The 21,273-nt window shown below is 38.3% G+C and overlaps 1 protein-coding gene across 2 annotated transcripts in view; it reads right to left on the bottom strand.

The window, feature by feature from the left end:
* SBNO1 (strawberry notch homolog 1) overlaps positions 1-19,449 on the bottom strand; it is a 43,134-nt gene extending 23,685 nt beyond the window's left edge. The window contains exons 1-13 of one of the 2 annotated variants that reach the window (XM_068989745.1): positions 19,318-19,449; positions 18,659-18,763; positions 16,708-17,020; positions 12,923-13,023; positions 9,252-9,348; positions 7,699-7,859; positions 4,421-4,554; positions 4,143-4,233; positions 2,227-2,388; positions 1,101-1,236; positions 912-1,017; positions 623-776; positions 10-192 (exon numbers count right to left, since the gene is read on the bottom strand). In XM_068989745.1, the coding sequence (XP_068845846.1) occupies positions 10-192; positions 623-776; positions 912-1,017; positions 1,101-1,236; positions 2,227-2,388; positions 4,143-4,233; positions 4,421-4,554; positions 7,699-7,859; positions 9,252-9,348; positions 12,923-13,023; positions 16,708-17,020; positions 18,659-18,763; positions 19,318-19,449 (1,875 nt within the window). The remainder of the gene's footprint in view (positions 1-9; positions 193-622; positions 777-911; positions 1,018-1,100; positions 1,237-2,226; positions 2,389-4,142; positions 4,234-4,420; positions 4,555-7,698; positions 7,860-9,251; positions 9,349-12,922; positions 13,024-16,707; positions 17,021-18,658; positions 18,764-19,317) is intronic. The other variant, XM_068989746.1, reaches the window with a different exon arrangement.
* Positions 19,450-21,273: the final 1,824 nt, after the last annotated feature.

Genomic DNA, 21,273 nt, shown 5'->3' with positions numbered 1-21,273 from the left:
CCAACTTACTTTTCCATTCTTGATTTCTTCTCGAGCTAGTTGCACAACTCTTTTAACTTTGGACGCTATGCACAAGTATTTGAAAAATCTCTGGTGAGCAGACCAGAACTGACCCCACATGGATTTCTTCATTCTCTGCTCAGCATCAATCAGATCTGCAGCTTGCTGAAACCGCTCTCGAGCAATGACCCACTGAAGGCACACAAACAACAGACATTTCAATCTTCGAGTGTGATTTACTTCAATATGACTAATTCAATCAAAAGAATGTGTAAGACACCGTTAACATTAATTCAATGAAGAATTTTCAATAACTTGGGAACCTCTAAACAAATGTTTTTTAGGACACTCACACAGAGCTGTCTCAAAATTCCTATTAACTAATACAGTAATTTTAGGAAACAGTTATGTTGATTTTTAAAGCTATGCATGCTATGCTATAAATGGTTATTTCTTTTAAGTTACTGTAACAGAGAAAACTGGGAAAACAAGGATCCAGTAATTCATCTGCTGTTTTACGGCAGAAATATACTGTGAGCTGACAGACATTACACTGGATAAAACTAACAAAAACATCGTCGGGTACATTAAAAATACTTGGAGTTAAGGAAAAAAGGCTTACCAATTTGACTGCTTTGTTATACATTTTAACATAGCTCTGAGAAAGAAGAACTTCCTCAATTTTGAAGGTCACTCCAGTAAAGCTCAGCTGTCGAGCAATGTACATTCCTCTAAGCTTCATATCCATAGCAACTATTTCCATGGCACCAACACCTCTGAATAAAATTAAAACACACAGTAACTATCATTAAATATAGTAGAGCTTTAACATACATGGAAAAGATTTTAGCAATAATACCTCTTTTAGATTGCTACTGAGAACAAATAATGTACACTGTAAATTCCATTACCTCCGTTCTACTGCCTGAATAAAGTCACTGAATTCTCTAAATGGAGTTCCCTCACCCCATATTCCAAGACGGTTCATATAGGCCATATTTCGTGGTTCAGAAGCACCTGAAAAACCCCCAAACAAAACATATTACAGCTGAAAAAATAACATGTAAAAAAATATCTTTATCTTTTAAATAAATACTCACCAGTGGCACTAGCATAGACAACTCTGGCTTTTGGCAATTTGTTCTGAAGTTCTAAAACTGCTAAGCCTGTCTTGGTTGGCTTTGAAGAACCAACAGGACATAAGTTTTTTGCTTTATGACATTCATCAAAAACTATCTGTAAAGAATAAATTAAGGAACATGTCACTTTAGTACCAAGTGTCTCTAATCTCTGAAAGACTTAACTTTTATTTCCCTAAGGCCTGGGGAAACACGCAAGAGTCCTAAAGAGAAAACAAACAAACAAAAACAGAAAAAAATTCTGGAGTGAAAATAAATCATGATTATCTCAGGGAGGGATGCTGTTGGTAACAAGGCCCTGCACATGAACTTTTTCTTTTTCTACTGACACCCATACACCTATCATCTGTTTCATCAAACCCTAACATTTTACCGTATCTGCTACAGATTGTTTTCTTTTTTAAAGTTACAAATATAAACAAAGCCCTCTATGTGATTCTTCTCCTTGATTTCTGCCACTGTGCTAGCCACAAAAGCATTCACTGAATTTGGCATTAATCTTAACTAGATATTTAAATATTTTCCTAGATACAAAAAAAGTTACTACTGTGGAAAATGAAGACTGCTTAAATCAAATGGGGGGTTGGTGAGGGCCTGTGGTTTTTCTTTTTGATTAACTGCTGTTACACTGTCCTTCAGGTGGCTGAAAGGAGTTTCGTAACTTCTTCAGACATCACTAGGTGCCAAAGCTCTCACAGGACAACTTTGATGCTATATGAATTCTGTCATTCTGCTAGCACTGATACAGTTCTTGGGTCCACCACTCCATTAGAACCATTGGCTCCAATCATATTAATCTGTTACAAATCTTACAAAGCTGGGTGCTTCTTGGTATTTAGGTCCACATTCTATTTTAAGGCTGCATATTCAGCATGTCCCATACCTATTAACATTTTCCTAAAGCAGGGACTAAACAGTGGCCTCACATATGACAGCTACAAAACAGAATCAACTATCTGACTCCCTCGCAAGCTATGTAATCATTAAAGCTCTGATTCCAGCAGTCTTTTTACTTAACTTCAGAATTCCCATATATTACATTAACTTTCATGTCATTAAAAAACATAAAATTTGTTGCAAAGGATACCACTCCATCGAAGTCATCACCGCACCAATGTAGAAGTTGTTTTAACCTCGTTTTATATTTACCACCAGACTGACTTTCACCAATAAGGGAAGAATAGGTAGCAAAAATAACACCCTTCTTCACACTCCCATTATGTTTGGAAGAAATTTTTCCATATTTAAACTGAAAAAGAAAAGAGAAGAACTTAATACACTTCTGTCTCTGAAATATTTATCCCACCCAAATTTATACACTAGGGAAATGATGGTACCAATACACTTTTGTCTCTGAAGTATTTATCCCACCCAAATCTATATAGCAAGGAAATGATGGTACCATGACGGGCTTTAGGAAAGTCAAAGGACCTCTTAAGATCATACACAAACTTTCTCACACACCAGTGCATACATATATACACACATGTGTGTGTGTGTATATATATAATTAATATATAAGGATCCAGTTTTCAAAGTCTATCCTCAAAAAACATTACAAACCAAACTCTCCCCAAGAAAAAGGCACAATATTCATTCTACCAATATTTACTATGCATTTTCTATATGCAAAGCACTGTAATTAAGATCTGAGGGATATATAAGAATTATGATCAGTAGTGACTGCAGCCCTCCTCAATTATACTGACTCAGAAATTAAAAATATTTCTAGATGCCCATTACATGTTTTAGTTTTGAACTGTTGGTAATTATCCAAGACACAATACTTTCACCTACCAACCCATTTAGTAAACCTTATCCTAAAAAAAGTCACTGATGGGCAGAGCAACACTGAAGCAACTTAGGACTAGTCTGTACATTTGCTCACTTAGGACTAGATGTACATTTATTTATTCACTGTCAAAGGCCTCGCAGAGAAGTGCCTGCAGGAATTAGGTTTGTCTAGTCTACCTACCCCTGTGACTCCAGGAATTGGTGCCTAGTAGGCCAATAAAAACTTGCTAAATGAACATTAAACTGTGCTTCTAGAAAGTGAAACTTATTTTCTTCCAAATGACAGAACTGTTTTAACATGAACACAGGTACAGGTATACAAGTTCATTGAATATACAAATATCTAAAACCAGTCTCCAAACCACAATTCATGATGCAATGACACACCACCTGTCCACACAGCTCTATTACACTGCCCTCTTACATGCACTGTATTAGTTTCATCCATCAATAGCAGTTGTATAAAAACAATAAATGAAAAAAGCCCTGAAGACTGAGAGAATGAACCCCATAAAAAGAGACAATGCCTATTTTACTTGCCACTACATAACCCACCTGGCACATTATCTAAACCAAAAATCAACAATTGTGGCTAGCACTCACTATACTCTTTGTGAAATAACTCAAGCATATTCAAAAGCTGAGACATTACTTTGCCGACTAAGGTCCGTCTAGTCAAGGCTATGGTTTTTCCTGTGGTCATGTATGGATGTGAGAGTTGGACTGTGAAGAAGGCTGAGCGCTGAAGAACTGATGCTTTTGAACTGTGGTGTTGGAGAAGACTCTTGAGAGTCCCTTGGACTGCAAGGAGATCCAACCAGTCCATTCTGAAGGAGATCAGCCCTGGGATTTCTTTGGAAGGAATGATGCTAAAGCTGAAACTCCAGTACTTTGGCCACCTCATGTGAAGAGTTGACTCATTGGAAAAGATTCTGATGCTGGGAGGGATTGGGGGCAGGAGGAGAAGGAGACGACAGAAGATGAGATGGCTGGATGGCATCACGGACTCGATGGACCTGAGTCTGAGTGAACTCCGGGAGATGGTGATGGACAGGGAGGCCTGGCGTGCTGCAATTCATGGGGCCGCGAAGAGTCGGACACAACTGAGCTACTGAACTGAATCCTCTTAACAACCCTACAAAGTGGAAACTATCATTCTTGCCTCACAGATATTTACTGAATGACCAACTGAATAGAAGACTTTCATACCTTATTCAATGAATGGACCAAAATGTTTTTTGCTCCAATATCCCTCAAATCTCTTTCAGCATCATACTTTAAATCATTTGAAACACTGAACCTATAAAAAAGAAAGGGAAAAGAAAAATACACAAATTAAATGCAAATCCTATCATTCTAGCAGTATTCAGGAATAAATAAAATCAGGCCTTGACACTTCTACAAAAATACATGTACTCATTAAGACCCATCCTCATATGCTGGTCATTTGCAAATGAAAGTTCCCACAGACAGTCTTTAGCACTTACCACAAAGCCCTTTTTCTACTCAACAAATAATTTTCATAGATGATTCCTGCTATTGTCCTTCCTTTTCCTACACCAGCACCATCGCCTATTAAGAAGCCAGCACGATCTCCATTAGGTAGGAACGTTTCATGTTGCTGAAATGAAAATGCTGATAATTAATCTCTTCCTTTAGATATTTTGGTGATCGGTTTCTCATATTATTTTAGCGATATATTAATATTATCTATTTTTATACCAATGACATACAGTTAGCTTAGTGTGGAAACTATACTTACTATACAGGAATACTCTGTTTCATTTTGCAGCATGTACTGTTAACTGCACTTCTGGGAAACAGCATTTTTTTTTTTTTTTTAACGAACTGACAGAAATGTTTTATCAAGCAATTTTATTGGTGCCATTTTTCCAAAAGCATTTTCTCATTTCATGTCTGTATCATACTTTGGTAATTCTCATAATACTTTAAACTTTTTTTATTATTATGTTTGTTACTGTGATCTGTGATGAGTGATCTTTGATGTTACTACTGTAATTGTTTCAGGGTGCCATGAACTTTGCCCATAATTAATAAACATTGTGTGTACTGTGACTGCTTCACTTACTGACCATTTCCCCCATCTCTCTCTTTCTCCTTTGGCCTATTTCCTGAGACACAACAGTACTGAAACTAAACCAGTTAATAATTCTACAATGGATTCTTTAAGCATTCAAATAGAGGGAATGGGAACCATGTCTCTCACTTTAAATCAACAGCTAGAAATGATTATTTTATTTTAAGGCCAGGCTGCAGGGCATGTGGAATCTTAGTTCTCTGATCAGGGATGGAAACCACAGCCTGTGTATTGGAAGTACAGAGATTTAACCACCAGGCAGCCAGGGATCTTCCCTAGAAATGATTATAACATAAGGAAGGCATGTTGAAAGCCACAATAGGCTGAACACTAGGCCTCTTACTCCAAACAGCCAAGTTGTGAAAAGAAAAAGGTCTTAAAGGAAACTGAAAGTGCTACTTCAGTGAACAAACAATAAGAAAGAAAACCAGCCTTATTACTGATATTAAACTTTTAGTGGTCGAGATAGAAGACCAAACCAGCCATAACATTCCCTTCAGCCAAAGCCTAATCCAGAGCAGGGCCTGGATTCTCTTTAATTCTATGAAGACAGACAAGTGAGAGCTGCAGAAGAAGCTAGTAGAGGCTGGATCATGAGGTTTAAGGAGTCTTCTCCATAACATAAGCACAAGGAGAAACAGCAAGTGCTGATGTAGAAGCTAAACCAAGTTATCCAGAACATAATAGGGTAAAAGTGGCAACATTACACAACAGATTTCCAATGTAGATGAAACAGCCTTCTATTTGAAGAAGATGCCATCAAGGGTATTCACAGCTTAAGAGAAGTCAATGCCTGGCTTAAAGCTTCAGAGGACAGGCTGACTTATGAGGAGTTAAGGCAGCTGGTGACCAGAAACGGAAGCCAATGCTCATTTCCCACTCCAAAAATCCTAGGGCCCTTAAGAATTATGCTCAATCTATGTTGCCTGTGGTCTGCAAATCGAACAACAGAGCAGTACATCTGTTTACAACATGGTTTACTGAATATACGAAAGCCACTGTTGAGACCTACTACTGCTCAGAATAAAAGATTCCTTTCAAAGTAATACTGCTCACTGATGATGTACCCAAGAGCTCTGATGGAGACACAGAATATCAATGTCACTTTCATGCCCACTTTGTAACACAACAGCTATTCTACAGTCCATGAACCCAAGAGTAATTTCAACTTTCAAGTCTTACTCTTTAAGAAATACATTTTGTAAGGCTGTAACTGCCAGAAATAGTGACTCTTCTAATGGATCTGGACAAAATCAATTGAAAACGTCCTGAAAAAGAAATCACCATTCTAGATGCCAGTAAGAATATTCGTGATTCATGGGAAGAGGTCAAACTACCAGCATTAACACGAGTTTGGAAGATGATGCCAACCCTCGTGGATGACTTTGAGGAGTTCAAGACTTCAATGGAAAAAGTAGATTCTTGAGATGGAATCTACTCCTGATGAAAATGCTGTGAAGATTGTTGAAATGAAAACAAAGGATCTAGACTATCACATAAACTTAGTTAAAAAAGCAGTGGCACAGTTTGAGGACCGACTCCAACCCTGAAAGAAGTTCCAATGTGGGTAAAATGTCATCAAACGGCACTGCATGCTACAGAGAAACGATCAGCGAAAAGAAGAGGGAATCAATGCAGCACACCTCACTGCAGTCTCATTTTTAAAACCTGCCAGAGCCACCCCAACCTTCAGCAGCGACCATTCTGATCAGTCAGCAGCCATTAACACCAACACCAAGACCTTGCACTAGCAAAAAGATTACAATTTGCTGAAGGCCCAAGTGAAGATTAGCATTTTTTAGCATTATTTCTAAATTAAGGTATATACATTTGGGGGGGGGGGGGACATAATGCTACTGTACACTTAGCAGACATCATAGTGTAAACACTAAGTTTTACAGGCACCGGGAGACAAAAAAGTTCATGTGACTCATTTTATGCTGTACTGTGGTGGTCTGGAACCAAATCTGCCCTATCTTCGAGGTCTGATTTTGTTTTTTTCCCCTTGCTACCCTGGCATGTAGCAGGTAACTAAAGCTAACAAACTGGTGAGCATTCTTCCATAATTTTTCAATGACTATACAATCAAATACAAACCTTTTTATAACACATAAATATAGTGGATGGTTGCATATTTATTTTACAAAAATGGAGTATATCAGAAATCCTCTCAAGACAACTGGCCAAAGATAAAAGCTAGTACAACACCCATATGATAACACCAAAGTTTATTCAATCACTCCCCAAGGGTGTGAGCTTTCAAATCTTTTCTAGCTTTCAGTCTCTAGGGGGGAAAAGCTGCAACAAATAGCCTGATATGTGTGTTCTTATCTAATAGTTCCATGAAACAGTCTCCCAGTTCCAGTAATGGAACTGTTAGGTCAAAGGATATATGCATTTTTAATTTTAACACATGTTACCAGTGAGCCCCAGAAAGGCTATGACAATTTATCATTTCCACTATAAATGCAGTCACCAAATCCATGCTATCCTTTTCATTATCTAATACATAAAACTAAAAAAAATCACATTCACAAGTTTTTCATTCAAGGAAAACTTAACTTTGAATTAAAACTAGTATATATTGTGACTATATATATATATAGTATATATATTTTTAAAATTAAAAATAAAAACTGTACATAGTTAAAAAATATTATGGCTTACCTGGGCTGCATAAGTAATTGCTTCAAGCTGTAATGCTGATAACCAGCCATTATCAATGGTTTCTTCAGAAATAGATGTCTTGTACCAAACATCAGGAGGAGTAACACTGGATAAAGAACTAGTCTCAACTACAGCATCTGGGTGACGTAGGCCAATTTTTACTAAACAAAGGTTTAAAAATACTTCATTTTAATTATTCTGAGTAATAACACTTCCACTCTTATCATAAAATATTACAGCATTTCTCCTCTGACAGAGAAATGTAGGTAACTATACACCCTGGGATCCTATATAAAGTCACTGATTGATGTAAAGTACTGTTTACATTTAATTAACGTGATCTACTTACCAACTACCTATGGTTTAAACAGAGACTTGTGAGGGTGGGGAGGCTCAACAGGGAGGGGATTCATATAGACATGGCTGATTCGGGCTTCCCTGGTGGCTCACACAGTAAAACACCTACCTGCGATGCAAGAGACCTGGGTTCGATCCCTAGGTTGGGAAGACCCCCTGGAGGAGGGGATGGCAACCCATTCGAGTATTCTTGCCTGGAGAATTCCCACGGACAGAGGAGCCTGGTGGGCTACAGTCCATACGGTTGCAAAGAATCGGACATGACTGAGTGATTAGGCATAGCATGGCTGATTCACGTTATATGGCAGAAACCAACACAACATTGTAAAGTAATTATCCTCCAGTTAAAAAGAGAGTAAAATAAATAAATCTATCGAAAGAGACTTGCTGATTAAACAGATCTAGGAAAACACTGCCTCAATTCATGCCACGAGGTTCTCTGCAGTGGCAGTGCACACTCCTAGGTTAAGTTCATTTTAAATGATCTAGAAAGCAGGGAACTAGAATCCATATACAATTGGTAAACAGATTTTTAGTTTAAGTGGTCTTATTAGTGACTTTTTATAGAAACCCAGAGTGTATGAGAAACAAATTCTAGCCACAGATTTTCCTATATTACCCTCAGAAAATGAAAAGGTGAAAAAATTTATACATAAACTAAAAATTACTCATTTTCAACTTAATATACTGGCCACTTAAAAAAAAAAAAAAAACTGAATCACGGTCCTTGTGGGGAAAAGAGGAAGAAATGGTGTTAATTTAAACCACTGAATTCAAATAGCACATTTCAAGATTCCCATGGTTTTATAGCTTGTTTTAGATAAGCTGTATAAACTATAACGCTAAGATATATGTTTACATCTCTGTAATTTACTCTGATTTTATAATCACTGCTGATATGAGCAAAATTAACTTGAAAGGAAAAAGCTTTTTTCGCTCTTGGGTTTTAAAAGACTTCATTCCAAAACAAAGTTCTAAATTTGTGTAGGAAAATTAAAACTCACAGTAGAATTTTCATGTAGCTATTTTAAAACATATTATAGTTTAAAACATATTCATACACAGCTCATACTTATCAAATCCTGAGGTACCCAACATGGACAGATCCTAATAGGTAACAATGTGTGGGGGAAAGTTTTTAAGTTTAAAAGGAACCCAGAGGTTGTTCATTATTTTAACAAATCTCAAAGACATACATTTTATTGGCATATACTCTGCATAGGTTTCCGCATGACCCATTTCTTCTTCATCTTCTTCTTCTGGTTCATCTTCCTCTTTCACAACAGGGACCTTCTGTAATACCAAGACAGCAAAATCAAGTAAGTCCAGAGAACGGAGGCCCAACCAACACACAGAAATACTCTTCTGCAGGAATACCCACTATCTTCATCTTGGAAGTAGGACGTGCCATTCTATAGGTTCCTAAAATCTAGGTCATACTCTATGGCTTCCCTGCTTCTCCAATGATGAGCACAGACAATCTGTGATGTGATATTATCACAAACACACACATGGATCACCACAGGGCTCCACCACCTTCTCAAACCAGCTTCCCTTTCAACACTGCCCACCAGCCTCCCTGATGCCCAGATGTCTCTCTAACCTCCAGTCCTCACTCTTCATTCCAATTCCAAGAACAGAAAGAACAAGAGGTTTGGAGGAAAAAGGTGGCTGAGCCCAGCAGCACATTCTACAACCTCATGGGCAGGAACTCTCTCTAAGTCTCACTCCCACCCTCTTTTCACTTCACCTCCATCTGTTTTCTTTCCCTTGGGTCCTAAACCCAAAACCCCAGAAAACTCGGGAGTTTAAATGTTCTTCTGAAACACTGAATTTATTTCAGACGTCTGTGTCTCCACAGACACAAAAACAATACCACATCATCATCTCTCCAAACACTGGCACATCTCAGAGTAAAATGACGAGTTATTAGTAACTACACCAGGAGAACAGCAGACCAGGAAAAGCCCAGACAGTCCCAGGCAAAGTGAGTGAATGGCCACTATAGCCATGTTACCTTGTATTCCTCTACAGAATCTTAAAGGGGTAGAGACAGGGAGAACAGGGGATAGGAAGCCCTAAAAAAGCTTCTTTTCACTACCAGCAAACTATAAAGGGAATCTCTTTATGAATGAGGGCTTACTCAAGGAAGAATGCAGGGAGAAGCTGTGAGACCAGAGAAAGACAAAGAGAAAACCCAGTTAGGATTTACACGTAATGCCAAGGATAAAATGGTATTAAAAGGTTAAGATCAGGCTTCTCTTTTGTTTCATTTTTACTTAATCTAGGGCAGAATATGATGACACACAGATACTCAATAAATGTGGGAAGGAATAGGGAAACGATAGATAAACATTCAGCCAACATCAATCCATGAAGTCCTTTAGGGAAAAAAAAGTCAAAAAAACTCTGAATATTCTCAGGAAGTATGCCAAAATGAAACCCAGTTTCAGAAATAAGGGACCAAATGGGGCTGGTCAAAGAAACAGACACAAACCCCAATTCTGCTGAATTTGTGTAGCCTTGGGCAAATCACTACATCCTCAGTCTTCCCTACCCACCCTTTGCACCTCTTCTTCATCTATAAAACAGGAATATATACTATACTAAATGACCAGCCTCCCTTCTCCCTCTACCTTAAAAAATTTTTTATCACAGATATAATTGGAGGATTAGCTGGTCACAAAATTCAGGGACCAGAAAAGTAATATTTCTAAGCCAGCTGGATAGAAAGTGGCAACTGACACCAAGCTTAGGGTGAAGGAGCAAAATGAAGGGGAGGGACACTGTGGCACATGGGGAACATGTGACTAACACACAGGAGATGCTCACTACAACTCTAGGTATTTTTATGTGTTAGCGACACATTCAAGATTTTTCAAAATAATGTGGAGGCCAAACAAAACACATGTCAACTGGTTCTGGTCCACAAGCTACCAGTTTGCAATCTGTTAGATGTCACTTAACTACTAGGACAATACAGAACTTTTGACGTTATGGGCAACATGGGCTGGACTAGAAACTTGAACACTAAAATCTTTAAGAAAAATACATACTTATTTTCAAAAAAATCAACTTTCAAGTAAGCTATTGGCACACAATCACTAAGTAAACTGATACTGCCAGGATTTATTCTCCTGGCCCCTGTTCAAAACCTCAGGCACAAGTTGCTTTGCTGTCCCCCCAAGTCCAAATTCCATTCCCAGTCTTACCAATCCTCTGGTATCGTTATGTACAGTCACCTCTTATTTTCTCATTTTTTTTCTTTCCCCTTACCTTTTCCATTCACCTCTGAAATTCCTCAAGTTTAGTTCCTTGTCACTTCCTTTCTGGATTACCTGACAACCACCTAACCTGTTTCTTCTTCCTAATCCATCCTGAGTCACTAACATGTCCCTCTACTTCCATCTAGTCGCCCTCCCTGGTGCTGCTCCAATTCCCAAATCTAACAAACTCAAGACCTTTCACAGAGCCCCCAGTCAACCATTCCAATTTCTTCCCGCAAGCCAAGTATCCCAAGCACAGAGCAACCACCTTCTCTGTGCCTACTGATGCTGTAGCTCCCTTCCTAATATGCCCTCTCAGTTTCTCCATACTCAACCCAACTCCATGACACCTCCTCCATAAACTGAACTCCTACCAGGCCACCTGAGTCTCATCTTCCTCCAAACTTATAATCCTTATTGCGAGCATCACAACACACCTCTTGCTGTATCTTCTATTACTACTTAAACCACATGGTGTTAAATTATGTTTATTAAAAGGGGGAACCAGAAACCCATCTCACAGAGGCAGGGTTAAACAATTATTAAATACAGGTATAGAATCAATTTTTTTGTCTTTTCATACAAAGGTCCATCTAGTCAAGGCTATAGTTTTTCCAGTAGTCATGTATGGACGTGAGAGTTGGACTATAAAGAAAGCTGAGTGCTGAAGAACTGATGCTTTTGAACTGTGGTGTTGGAGAAGACTCTTGAGAGTCCACTGGACTGCAAGGAGATCCAGCCAGTCCAGCCTAAAGGAAATCAGTCATCAATATTCATTGGAAGGACTGATGTTGAAGCTGAAACTCCAATACTTTGGCCACCTGATGCAAAGAGCTGACTCATCTGAAAAGACCCTGATGCTGGGAAAGATTGAAAGCTGGAGGAGAAGGGGACAACAGAGGATGAGATGGTTGGATGGCATCACTGACTCAAAGGGCATGAGTTTGAGTAAATTCTGGGAGTTGGTGATGGACAGGGAGGCCTGGTGTGCTACAGTCTATGAGGTCGCAAAGAGTCGGACACAACTGAGGACTGAACTGATAGTATCAATTTACCTGAAGCATACAGCACTTTCAAAATGTAATTTAAAAAAAAAGTTATTATATGGGGTGGGAGGTGGAGGGAGATTCAAGAGAGAGGGGACATATGTGTACCTATGGCTGAGTCATGTTGATGTATGGCAGAAACCAACACAACATTGTAAAGTAATTATCCTACAATTAAAAATAAATTTTAAAAAGTTATCATATAATTGCTTACAATTAAACCATTATATATCTGACAGTTCCTAACTAGCTATATAATAAGGCTCAATCATAAAATGACTGTAACTATGAAATACTTTTGGTTAACTCCTCAGTCTTTTTTACTTATCAGACAGGATTCACAATAAAAAAGGTGTTAGTATTTTATGTAATACTCTATCAAATATGCAAGTTACAATCACCTTGTTTAGAACACATTAGCTTATTCCAGTGAGGTTTAATGCTTAGTTTATGTGGCTGAGACACTCTCCTTCACCTAAAAAATACACTTAGCCAAGGGTACAGCCAAGTGTATTTTCATACCACACAAAAACAGATACAGTTTTTGAAACTCACCATGGTTGGGGAAAAACTCCTCATTTTCATGTCATTTATCCATATTCTTGCTACTTCTTTATTAGAAGACTCTTTCTTTACTGTGCCATTGCTTACATCAGCTGATGAGGAGAGACAACTTACATTTTAGAACAAGACATTGTTCAAACAAACAATTTTCCTACAGTTTAAAAAAAAAATTCAGTAAAGTTTACCCACTTCACAAACCAAAGAATACAAATCTGCTTATTTCCAATTAAACATTAGGATAAAAATATTCAAAGCTACATGTCATTATGCAGATAAGAACTAAAAACAAAAAGAATGTGTGTACAAGAAATTTGAAAACTATTTATCAAAAAGACACCTCAACCAGAACACTATTTGGCAGTTTATTTCAAAACAATTACCAAAGGCTAGCATTATTCTGTGGAGAAGGCAATGGCAACCCACTCCAGTACTCTTGCCTGGAAAATCCCATGGACAGAGGAGCCTGGTGGGCTGCAGTCCATGGGGTCGCAAAGAGTCAGGAACAACTGAGCGACTTCACTTTCACTTTTCACTTTCATGCATTGGAGAAAGAAATGGCAACCCACTCCAGTGTTCTTGCCTGGAGAATCCCAGGGAAGGGGGAGCCTGGTGGGCTGCTGTCTATGGGGTCACACAGAGTCGGACACGACTGAAGTGACTTAGCAGTGGCAGCAGCAGCAGCATTATTCTGAGACACTTCACTTAGTTCATTAAAAAACAAAACAAAACAAAACACCTTGTGTTATCACAGAGACAGAGTCAATCTCACTTGATCTGGAGGCATCATTAACTTTCTAGGCAAAATAATTATTTCTTTTAATTAGGGGAAAAAAATTTAAAAATCAAGGAACTCTGGTCTTCCTTCCCTCAGAATAAAGATCCAAACAAAGAACCTGGGCTTCTATACTAGTGGTTTACACACTCTTTTTAAACATTAAAAACAGAACCTCTCAATCAAAGCAGAACTGCTTGACTGAGCAACCCAGAACCCCTGTAACCAGCCTCCAGCCATCCCTGAAGCATTCCCAGTACTGAGAATGCTTGAGATCACTGTGGAAATCGCATCAGGAGAATGCATCAGCATCTTGTTTACATACTCTATCAAAAAGATGGGGAGTACTTTGGTGGCCTGTCACTTTGGACTACACAATGACTAGGATTAAAGCATTAGATAAAGAAACTGGTACAGAAATAATAAATTTAAACTTGGGGACACAGATTTGTTTCACATGGAAGAGCCAGTGAACAGTTTCATAGAAAGGACTGGAACTCAACCGAGACCAGAATCCAAAGAGAAACCCAAAGGGCTAAGGACTACAAAAGGGCAGTATCCACACAGATAAACAGAAGAGAACAGGCACTGAATTCCCTGGTGGTCCTGTGGTTAGGACTCCATGCTTTCACTGCTGAGGGCCTGGGTTCAATCCCTGGTCATGGAACTAGCATCCCACAAGCGAGGCAGGGCAGCCAAAAACAAAAGACAAGAGAGACAGAGAATGTGGGAAACCTTGCTGTTTGTTATTTCACTGTTCATCTTTCTTCCCTTTCAATAAAAAAAATGACCCTCTCCTACAACACAAAACTTAGTTTATCTTCAGTATTCATTCACCGTGTTTCTTTTTCGTCCCTCCTCTAGTATGACAACTTCTCAGGTTTCCACACAAGAATGGCCTTGACTTGCAGTCATCTATCTTTAAAAACTGTTACATTGGATGTAGATGTTACTGTACTAGATATTACTTGGTCAGCTTCAAATCTACCGTTTTGCTCTCTCAACTCTTTCCTCACAATGGCAGAGCAGCAGTCTTTCTCCTCATTAAACCCAGACTTTAAAGAAAATCAGCTTTCACTAACTGCTGATCAGCCCTAAGTCTCCCAAGAGCCATTTCAGATCAGATGCTGCCCTGCACCTCAGCTAGGTCAGGGTCATAGTCCTGCTCTCCATGACAAAGGTTGGAAATCAGTCCTAAGATAGTTAAAACGATTTCTCAATGAGCATCAAGTTGCCAGGCTCCAGTTAGTTCAAGACAGTAACCTACAGCCATAAAGCACAACCGTATGGACTCAAACAGAAAAATTAGATTATCTGATATTTTTTATTACATTTGTCACTGGAGACAATGTTAGTTCTGCATCACTCTACAAACACTCCTTGCCCATTCCTTCAGAATGCCCCCGGCCTTCTACTTCACAAATGCAAGGACATTAGAACTTCCAATCAATCAATTCTGCTGCAAAATCACATACGGTCTGCATCAGATGTTAAAATGTATCTCCCACAACTGGAAATAAAGCAGTTGTGTGGAAGGAGAACTCTCTACTCAATATCTGTAACCTCATTCCAAGGGCCGAATGGGATGTTACATATTAGTATAAATCACCAGGCATGCAGGCAAATACTATTTAACTCAATGGAAAAAGGAAGGAAAGAATATCCTTCCCAAGAGTTCACATTTTGAGAATCCCTCCGCAGTCCCGTGGTAGAACTCCATGCTTTCACTGCCAATGGCACAGGTTTGATCCCTGGTCAGAGAGTTAAGATCCAGCAAGCCACCCAATTCAGCCAAAAATAAACAAATAAATTATCTGTTAAATAACTGAGCAATAAATAAAAGCCACTCTATAAAGAAAAATTAACTGTAAAATTTACATTCTTTACCACAAATGAATTTCTAAAAAAAGTGGTCAAAGCACTGTTGAGCTTTTTCTCTTTAGACCTAAACCTACACTTAAAATATTAGATTACCTAATGGTAATTGTTGAACAATTCTTGTGAATATACTAAAATCCACTGACTTGTACCCCTTTAGAAGGTACAATGGTATGTGAATTACCTCAATAAAGCTATTATTTAAAAAGCATTATAAGTGCTCACGTCAAAGAAAATATAGTGAACTATTTTTACAATAAAAGTTCATACATTTTTTAAAAAATTTACTAAAAACACAACTACCAACAAGCAATGACGCTAATGACAGGTAAGATCATAAAACTATATGAATTAAAAGAGCAAAGCATCAGCCCGTTACCTTAAGCATGGTCCAAAGACCACCAGTAACAGCAACTCTAAAAAGCTCATTAGAAACACAGAATCTTGGGCCCCTCCCCAGACTTATTGAATCTGATTCTGTTTTTTAACAAGACTCCCATGTAAGGACTTCCCTGGTAGTCCAGTGGTTAAGAATCAGGCTGCCAATGCAGGCAACATGGGTTAGATTCCTGGTCTGGGAAGATTCCACATGCCATGGGCAACTAAGCCCATGCGCCACAGCTACTGAGCCCACACCCTAGAGTCTGAGAGCCATACTACTGAAGCGCAAGCGCCCTAGAGTGTGTGCTCCACAACAAAAGAAGCTACTCCAATGAGAAGCCCAAGCACTGCAAATGGAGAGTAGTCCTGCTCGCCACTACCAGAGAAAGCCAGTAAGTAACAGACAACTCAGCACAGCCAAAATAAATAAAAAATTTTAATAAAAAGATCCCCAGGTGACTCATAGGTATAAAGTTTGAGAAGCAATGATTTAAAGGACTGAGAAAAATGTCAGCCAGCTATTCACAATATACAAAACTCGAGATCTTATGGTGTTAATGTAGCCTCTCAATTTCACACATTATCTCAAAGCTTAAAGCTTTTAAATGTTTGCTCCCTTGAAGGAGAGTCATGTAGACATCATCTTTCATGCTCAGTTCTTTCAAGACCTAAGTAAATCCCTGAAAACATACTGACATATCTTAACAAAGGCAGGAACTTGACACTACTGAAAACAAAGACTTACTAGCTGCTGTTGCAACTGGCTGAGCAATATTAGCTGGTGGCTTCAGTTTCATGAGTTCATTCAGACTATTATTTTTTAGCAGGTCCTTCAGTTGAACTTGGTCTTTTGAAGGTGCAGAAGTCATGGCATTTCGTACTGCTGGTGCTGAGACTGAAGGGCGTGTGTTTGCAGTAGTCTGAATGAACTTGGTTAAAGTGATGGTTTGCCTAGTCGTGGTTACAGGTGGTGTCTTAGTCATTACAATTGTAGATCCCAAGGTCGGAAGCTGATTTATTTGATTCAGCACAAACGTTGTAGTAGATGGAGGCTGCTGCTAGAAAAGAAAACCATATACATCACACCTGTGAAAAATTCTTTACTCTCTAGTGCAACTCGTATCCATAAACAGAGGAGGCCGTTTAAAAATTTAAAACTGACTTAAGAACCTTAGCTAACCACTGGCACTTCGTTTCTAATAATCATTAGCTATCAACTACCTACTTAAAGGGCTTCCCTGGTGGTTTAGTGGTAAACAATCCACCAGCCAATACAGGAGGTGCTGGTTTGATCTCTGGGTTGGGAAGATCCCCTGAAGAATGAAATGGCAACCCACTCCAGTATTCCTGCCTGGGAAATCCCATGGAGAGGAGTCTGAAGGGCTACAGTCCACGCGGTCGCAAAGAGTCGGACACGACCTAGCAACTAAACCACCACCAAGTTAAAATACACCACTTTAAGGAAAACAAGGTATAGCAGTAATGCTGAGGGCAGCAACCATAAAATGAGAGTATCCCAAGTAAGCTGTGATGTACAACAACCCTACATAACACAAGGACTAGGAACATAATTTCTAATCCCAGCACGGCTCCAACTAATAAGATAACCCTAGGCAAATCACTTTATGCCCGGAGGTGGGCTCTCAGAGGATCATTTTTCATGTCTAACATTCTATGATTCCTGTAGAGTATTTTTTGTCTATTGCACAGACTATACTGACGTTTAACTTACTAAGATAAAGCCACCAAGCAGAGTTTTAAGTTCCTATGACATATGAAAAATCCACCCAGGTAAATTACAAATATTAGTGATAATATGGATTCTTCCTTTAAGTCTAAGACAAAGCTATATAGCATTTTATTTTTTTTAGTTGGGAATGGGAGTTAGGAGCTGGACAAAAATTTTTTAAATAGTCAAGATCTGAGGATAACAGTATGTCTGTGACTTCTACAACTAACAACTAAGATATTTTTTATAAGTTTAAATCTATTTCTACTTTCTGCCCCCTTCAAAGTATCTGTTATTTCTCCATGGCTTCTCTAGCAAGAATCTTCTAGATTATAATTTATCAATTTTAAATGTAACTTTCAATAATACTTTATCACAAAGTCATCAAATTTTAACCTAACAGCTTATCTAATAATTTATACCCCTAGGGCTCTTAAATAAGTAATTTCTATGTTTAGGGAGTTCCCTGATGCCCTGGTGGTTAGGATTCCAGGCTTTCATTGCCAGGACCAGGGTTCAGTTCTTGATAGGGGAAGCTGAGACCCCATAAGGCATAGCTGCCAACAACAAAACTGCTATGTTTAACATGAAATGAGGAACTCTACATTTAAAGCATAGTAATATCACATAATAATTATATGTGCCAATGGACCAAACTTATTAAAATGAAAAATGTAATGGGATGTGTAGTTCATTTGTACTTCATGAGTTCTTGATCATTTTCAATAAATAAACTATAAAGGTGCTTTTTTCCCTATCTTTTGATCAACATAACTAACAGAAGAGTGAAAGAAATGTTTTATAAAGTTGAGTTCAGTTGTTCAGTCATGAAAGTAGATGAGAGTAAAATATTGGGAAAGCAGCAAAAAGCAGAACTAGTGAAATAAACTATTTTATAATAAAGGTTATTTTCTGACTATAATCCTAAACTATTTTCATAGCAATGCCAAATCTAAATAATTCTTACCCTAACATTTAAAAGTGCCGGAGTAGGTACCGTCTCTGGTTCTTGTTTAACAGGAACTGCTGCTTCAGTCTCCAAACCTAGTTCTAATGCACTAAGTGGCACTGACTGGAAAGAAAACATCAGAGAAAGAAACAAAGAATGATGGCAGTGAATTCTGTTTCAAGAACAAGAGATGTATTTATTTCATTAAAATTTAAAAAAAAAAACCAAGCTTTACATTCAAATGGAATGTAAAACCACTGGATACCAGGTACAAAATAACAATATTTGCAATATCTTCGTTAAACTACAGTAACACCAGAATCTTATTTTTGCTTTCAGAGAATGTGTATCATGAAACCTACACAAAAAATGAAAAATGTTTGAAATCTCAGAAAAATGTTCCTATAAACTACAAAGACAAGTATTGAGATTAGTGGTCCTCGCATAATAACTCTAAGCAATTCATCTCTTGCTTTTATATCACCATATATCAAAGCAGAAAACGTCTTGATTTGCACTACAAGTATTTTCCACCTTGTGAATGAACACTAACACTCAAAATAACAATAATGTTCACATGCATATTTAAAATTAAAACTTATTAATACCTATTTCTATAATAGAAAATAAAAATAAGAAAAAATTCATTTTTTACAGATGCTTTGGAAAACTCTTACCTGCTGTATGGGAGGGGTAGGTGTTGGAGTTGCAAGCCCCGCATCTCCACCATCAATATCAAAGAGGTCATTTGGACTAATTCCACTCTCGCTCAAAGCAGCAAGCAGTAAATCTTGCCCTGGTTCCACCATCTTTAGAACAAAATATTAAATATTAACATAAAAAGCTTAAAATGACAACTAATACTCCTCTAAATATAAACCAATATTTGCTACCAAATCCATTCATTCAATATTTATGAAGAATCTTCTACATAGCAGGCAAAAACAGATGAAAATAGTCTCTTATCCAAAGAAATTCACATTAAGATGGAAAGGACAAGGGACTTCCCTGGTGGTCCAGTGGCTAAGACTCTGCACTCCCAGTGCAAGGGGCCCAGGTTCAGTCCCTGGTCAGGGAACGTACCACAGTGAAGAGTTCACAGCCAAATAAAAAAATATTTTTTAAAAGGAAAGAAAAGCCATACTATGTAATTCAAAAATAAAGTGGATGATTGAAAAAAAAAAGGTGGAAAGGACAAAGAAGTACGTAAATCACAGCAAGAGTCTATGTCTACAAAATGCTGTGGGAACAGAGAAGGAAACGGTGAATTAACCTGGAGAGAGGTTACAAAGATGACAATGCAAGCAAGTCTCAGGTAAGAAATCGCCAGGCAGACAAGGATCTTCTGGATAGTGCACTCAAACTCATGGCAGCACAAAGATACTGGCACTCCAAAAAAGATGGCTACAGTAATTCACCATGTTCACCGTGGGTATGGAAGCTCAGAACAGAAATATGAGGTTCCCAAAGGTGATGGAGAGAGAGAGGAAATTATCGCCTACAGCCTGTGCACTATGCTAGAGAGCACATTTAATCTTATGAGCAACAGCAGTTACTAAAGGGTTTTCAGATAGAGAACTGCATGATGCAGTCAGATCTGTGGCTTAGAAAAATTACTCCACAGCAGTGTGGAAGCAAACTGAGAATGGGCAGAGTAAGACCAAAGCAGGGAGACATCTTAGGAAACTGCTACAGCAGACCAGGAAAGAGATGATACAGTGCTAACAGCAGGGTACAGAGATAAAGAGCGCGGAATGGATTCCAGGATATTTACGAAGGAGAATCCGTAAGTTTGCATAAAAGCTCAAAATGAAAGACAGAACATGAAATACACATAAAGTATAAGTTGGTAGAGGATTAGAGTTAACCCATGAGAAAATGGGGTTGGAGGCGGGGGCTGAGCACAGGAGACCTAAAGATACATGGAGTTCAGCAGGGCAGGGCGGGGGATGCCTATTTCAAGTAGGCAGACACATTTTCAGTTTGAGTCTCCCAAGCCAGATCAAAGTATTCTACCACTAAGATGGATTTTTATCTATTTTGTAAGGAAAAATAAAGTTTAACAGAGCTTTCTCAATTTTAACTTTTCTCATTAATTTATCTGAAATAACCGATTTATACATACAAACATACTTATGGGCAATCTGACCACTTGGTTTTCTCAGAGAACTAATTCCATGCTACATAAATAATATTCTAATTTCAGTTAGTCCACTTGTTTTCAGACTGTGCAATAGAATTAATTGTTTCAGTATGCCCTACCAAAGAAAAAAAACATTGTTAGCCAAGAATACCACCACTTCCCAACATACAAGAACTACTCTTTTACATGAAATCAGGACATTTTAACAGAGAAATTCTCTACTAGATAAGTCATTGTCATCTGTATATCATGAATGAGTTTTAGGTGGAAACCACAGACATTGAGAAACCAACTAAGGGGAGACCTGCTGTTTAAAAAAGAAAGGAGAGCCCAAAGAAGATTTCCCAAAAATTTTTCAGAGAAATGAAAAGAAGTCTAAGGAAGAAAGCATTTTGAGCAGACAGCAGGAAGGGAACTGACAGTGATTAAGTGTCTTTTGAGCTTCCCTGAAAGTTCAGTTGGTAAAGAATCAGACTGCAATGCAGGAGGC

This window comes from Capricornis sumatraensis, chromosome 17 (genome assembly GCF_032405125.1).
Source record: "Capricornis sumatraensis isolate serow.1 chromosome 17, serow.2, whole genome shotgun sequence".
NCBI classification, from domain to species: Eukaryota; Metazoa; Chordata; class Mammalia; order Artiodactyla; family Bovidae; genus Capricornis; species Capricornis sumatraensis.
Note: the sequence above shows the minus strand (reverse complement) of the source record. Positions and strands in the feature narration are given on the sequence as shown.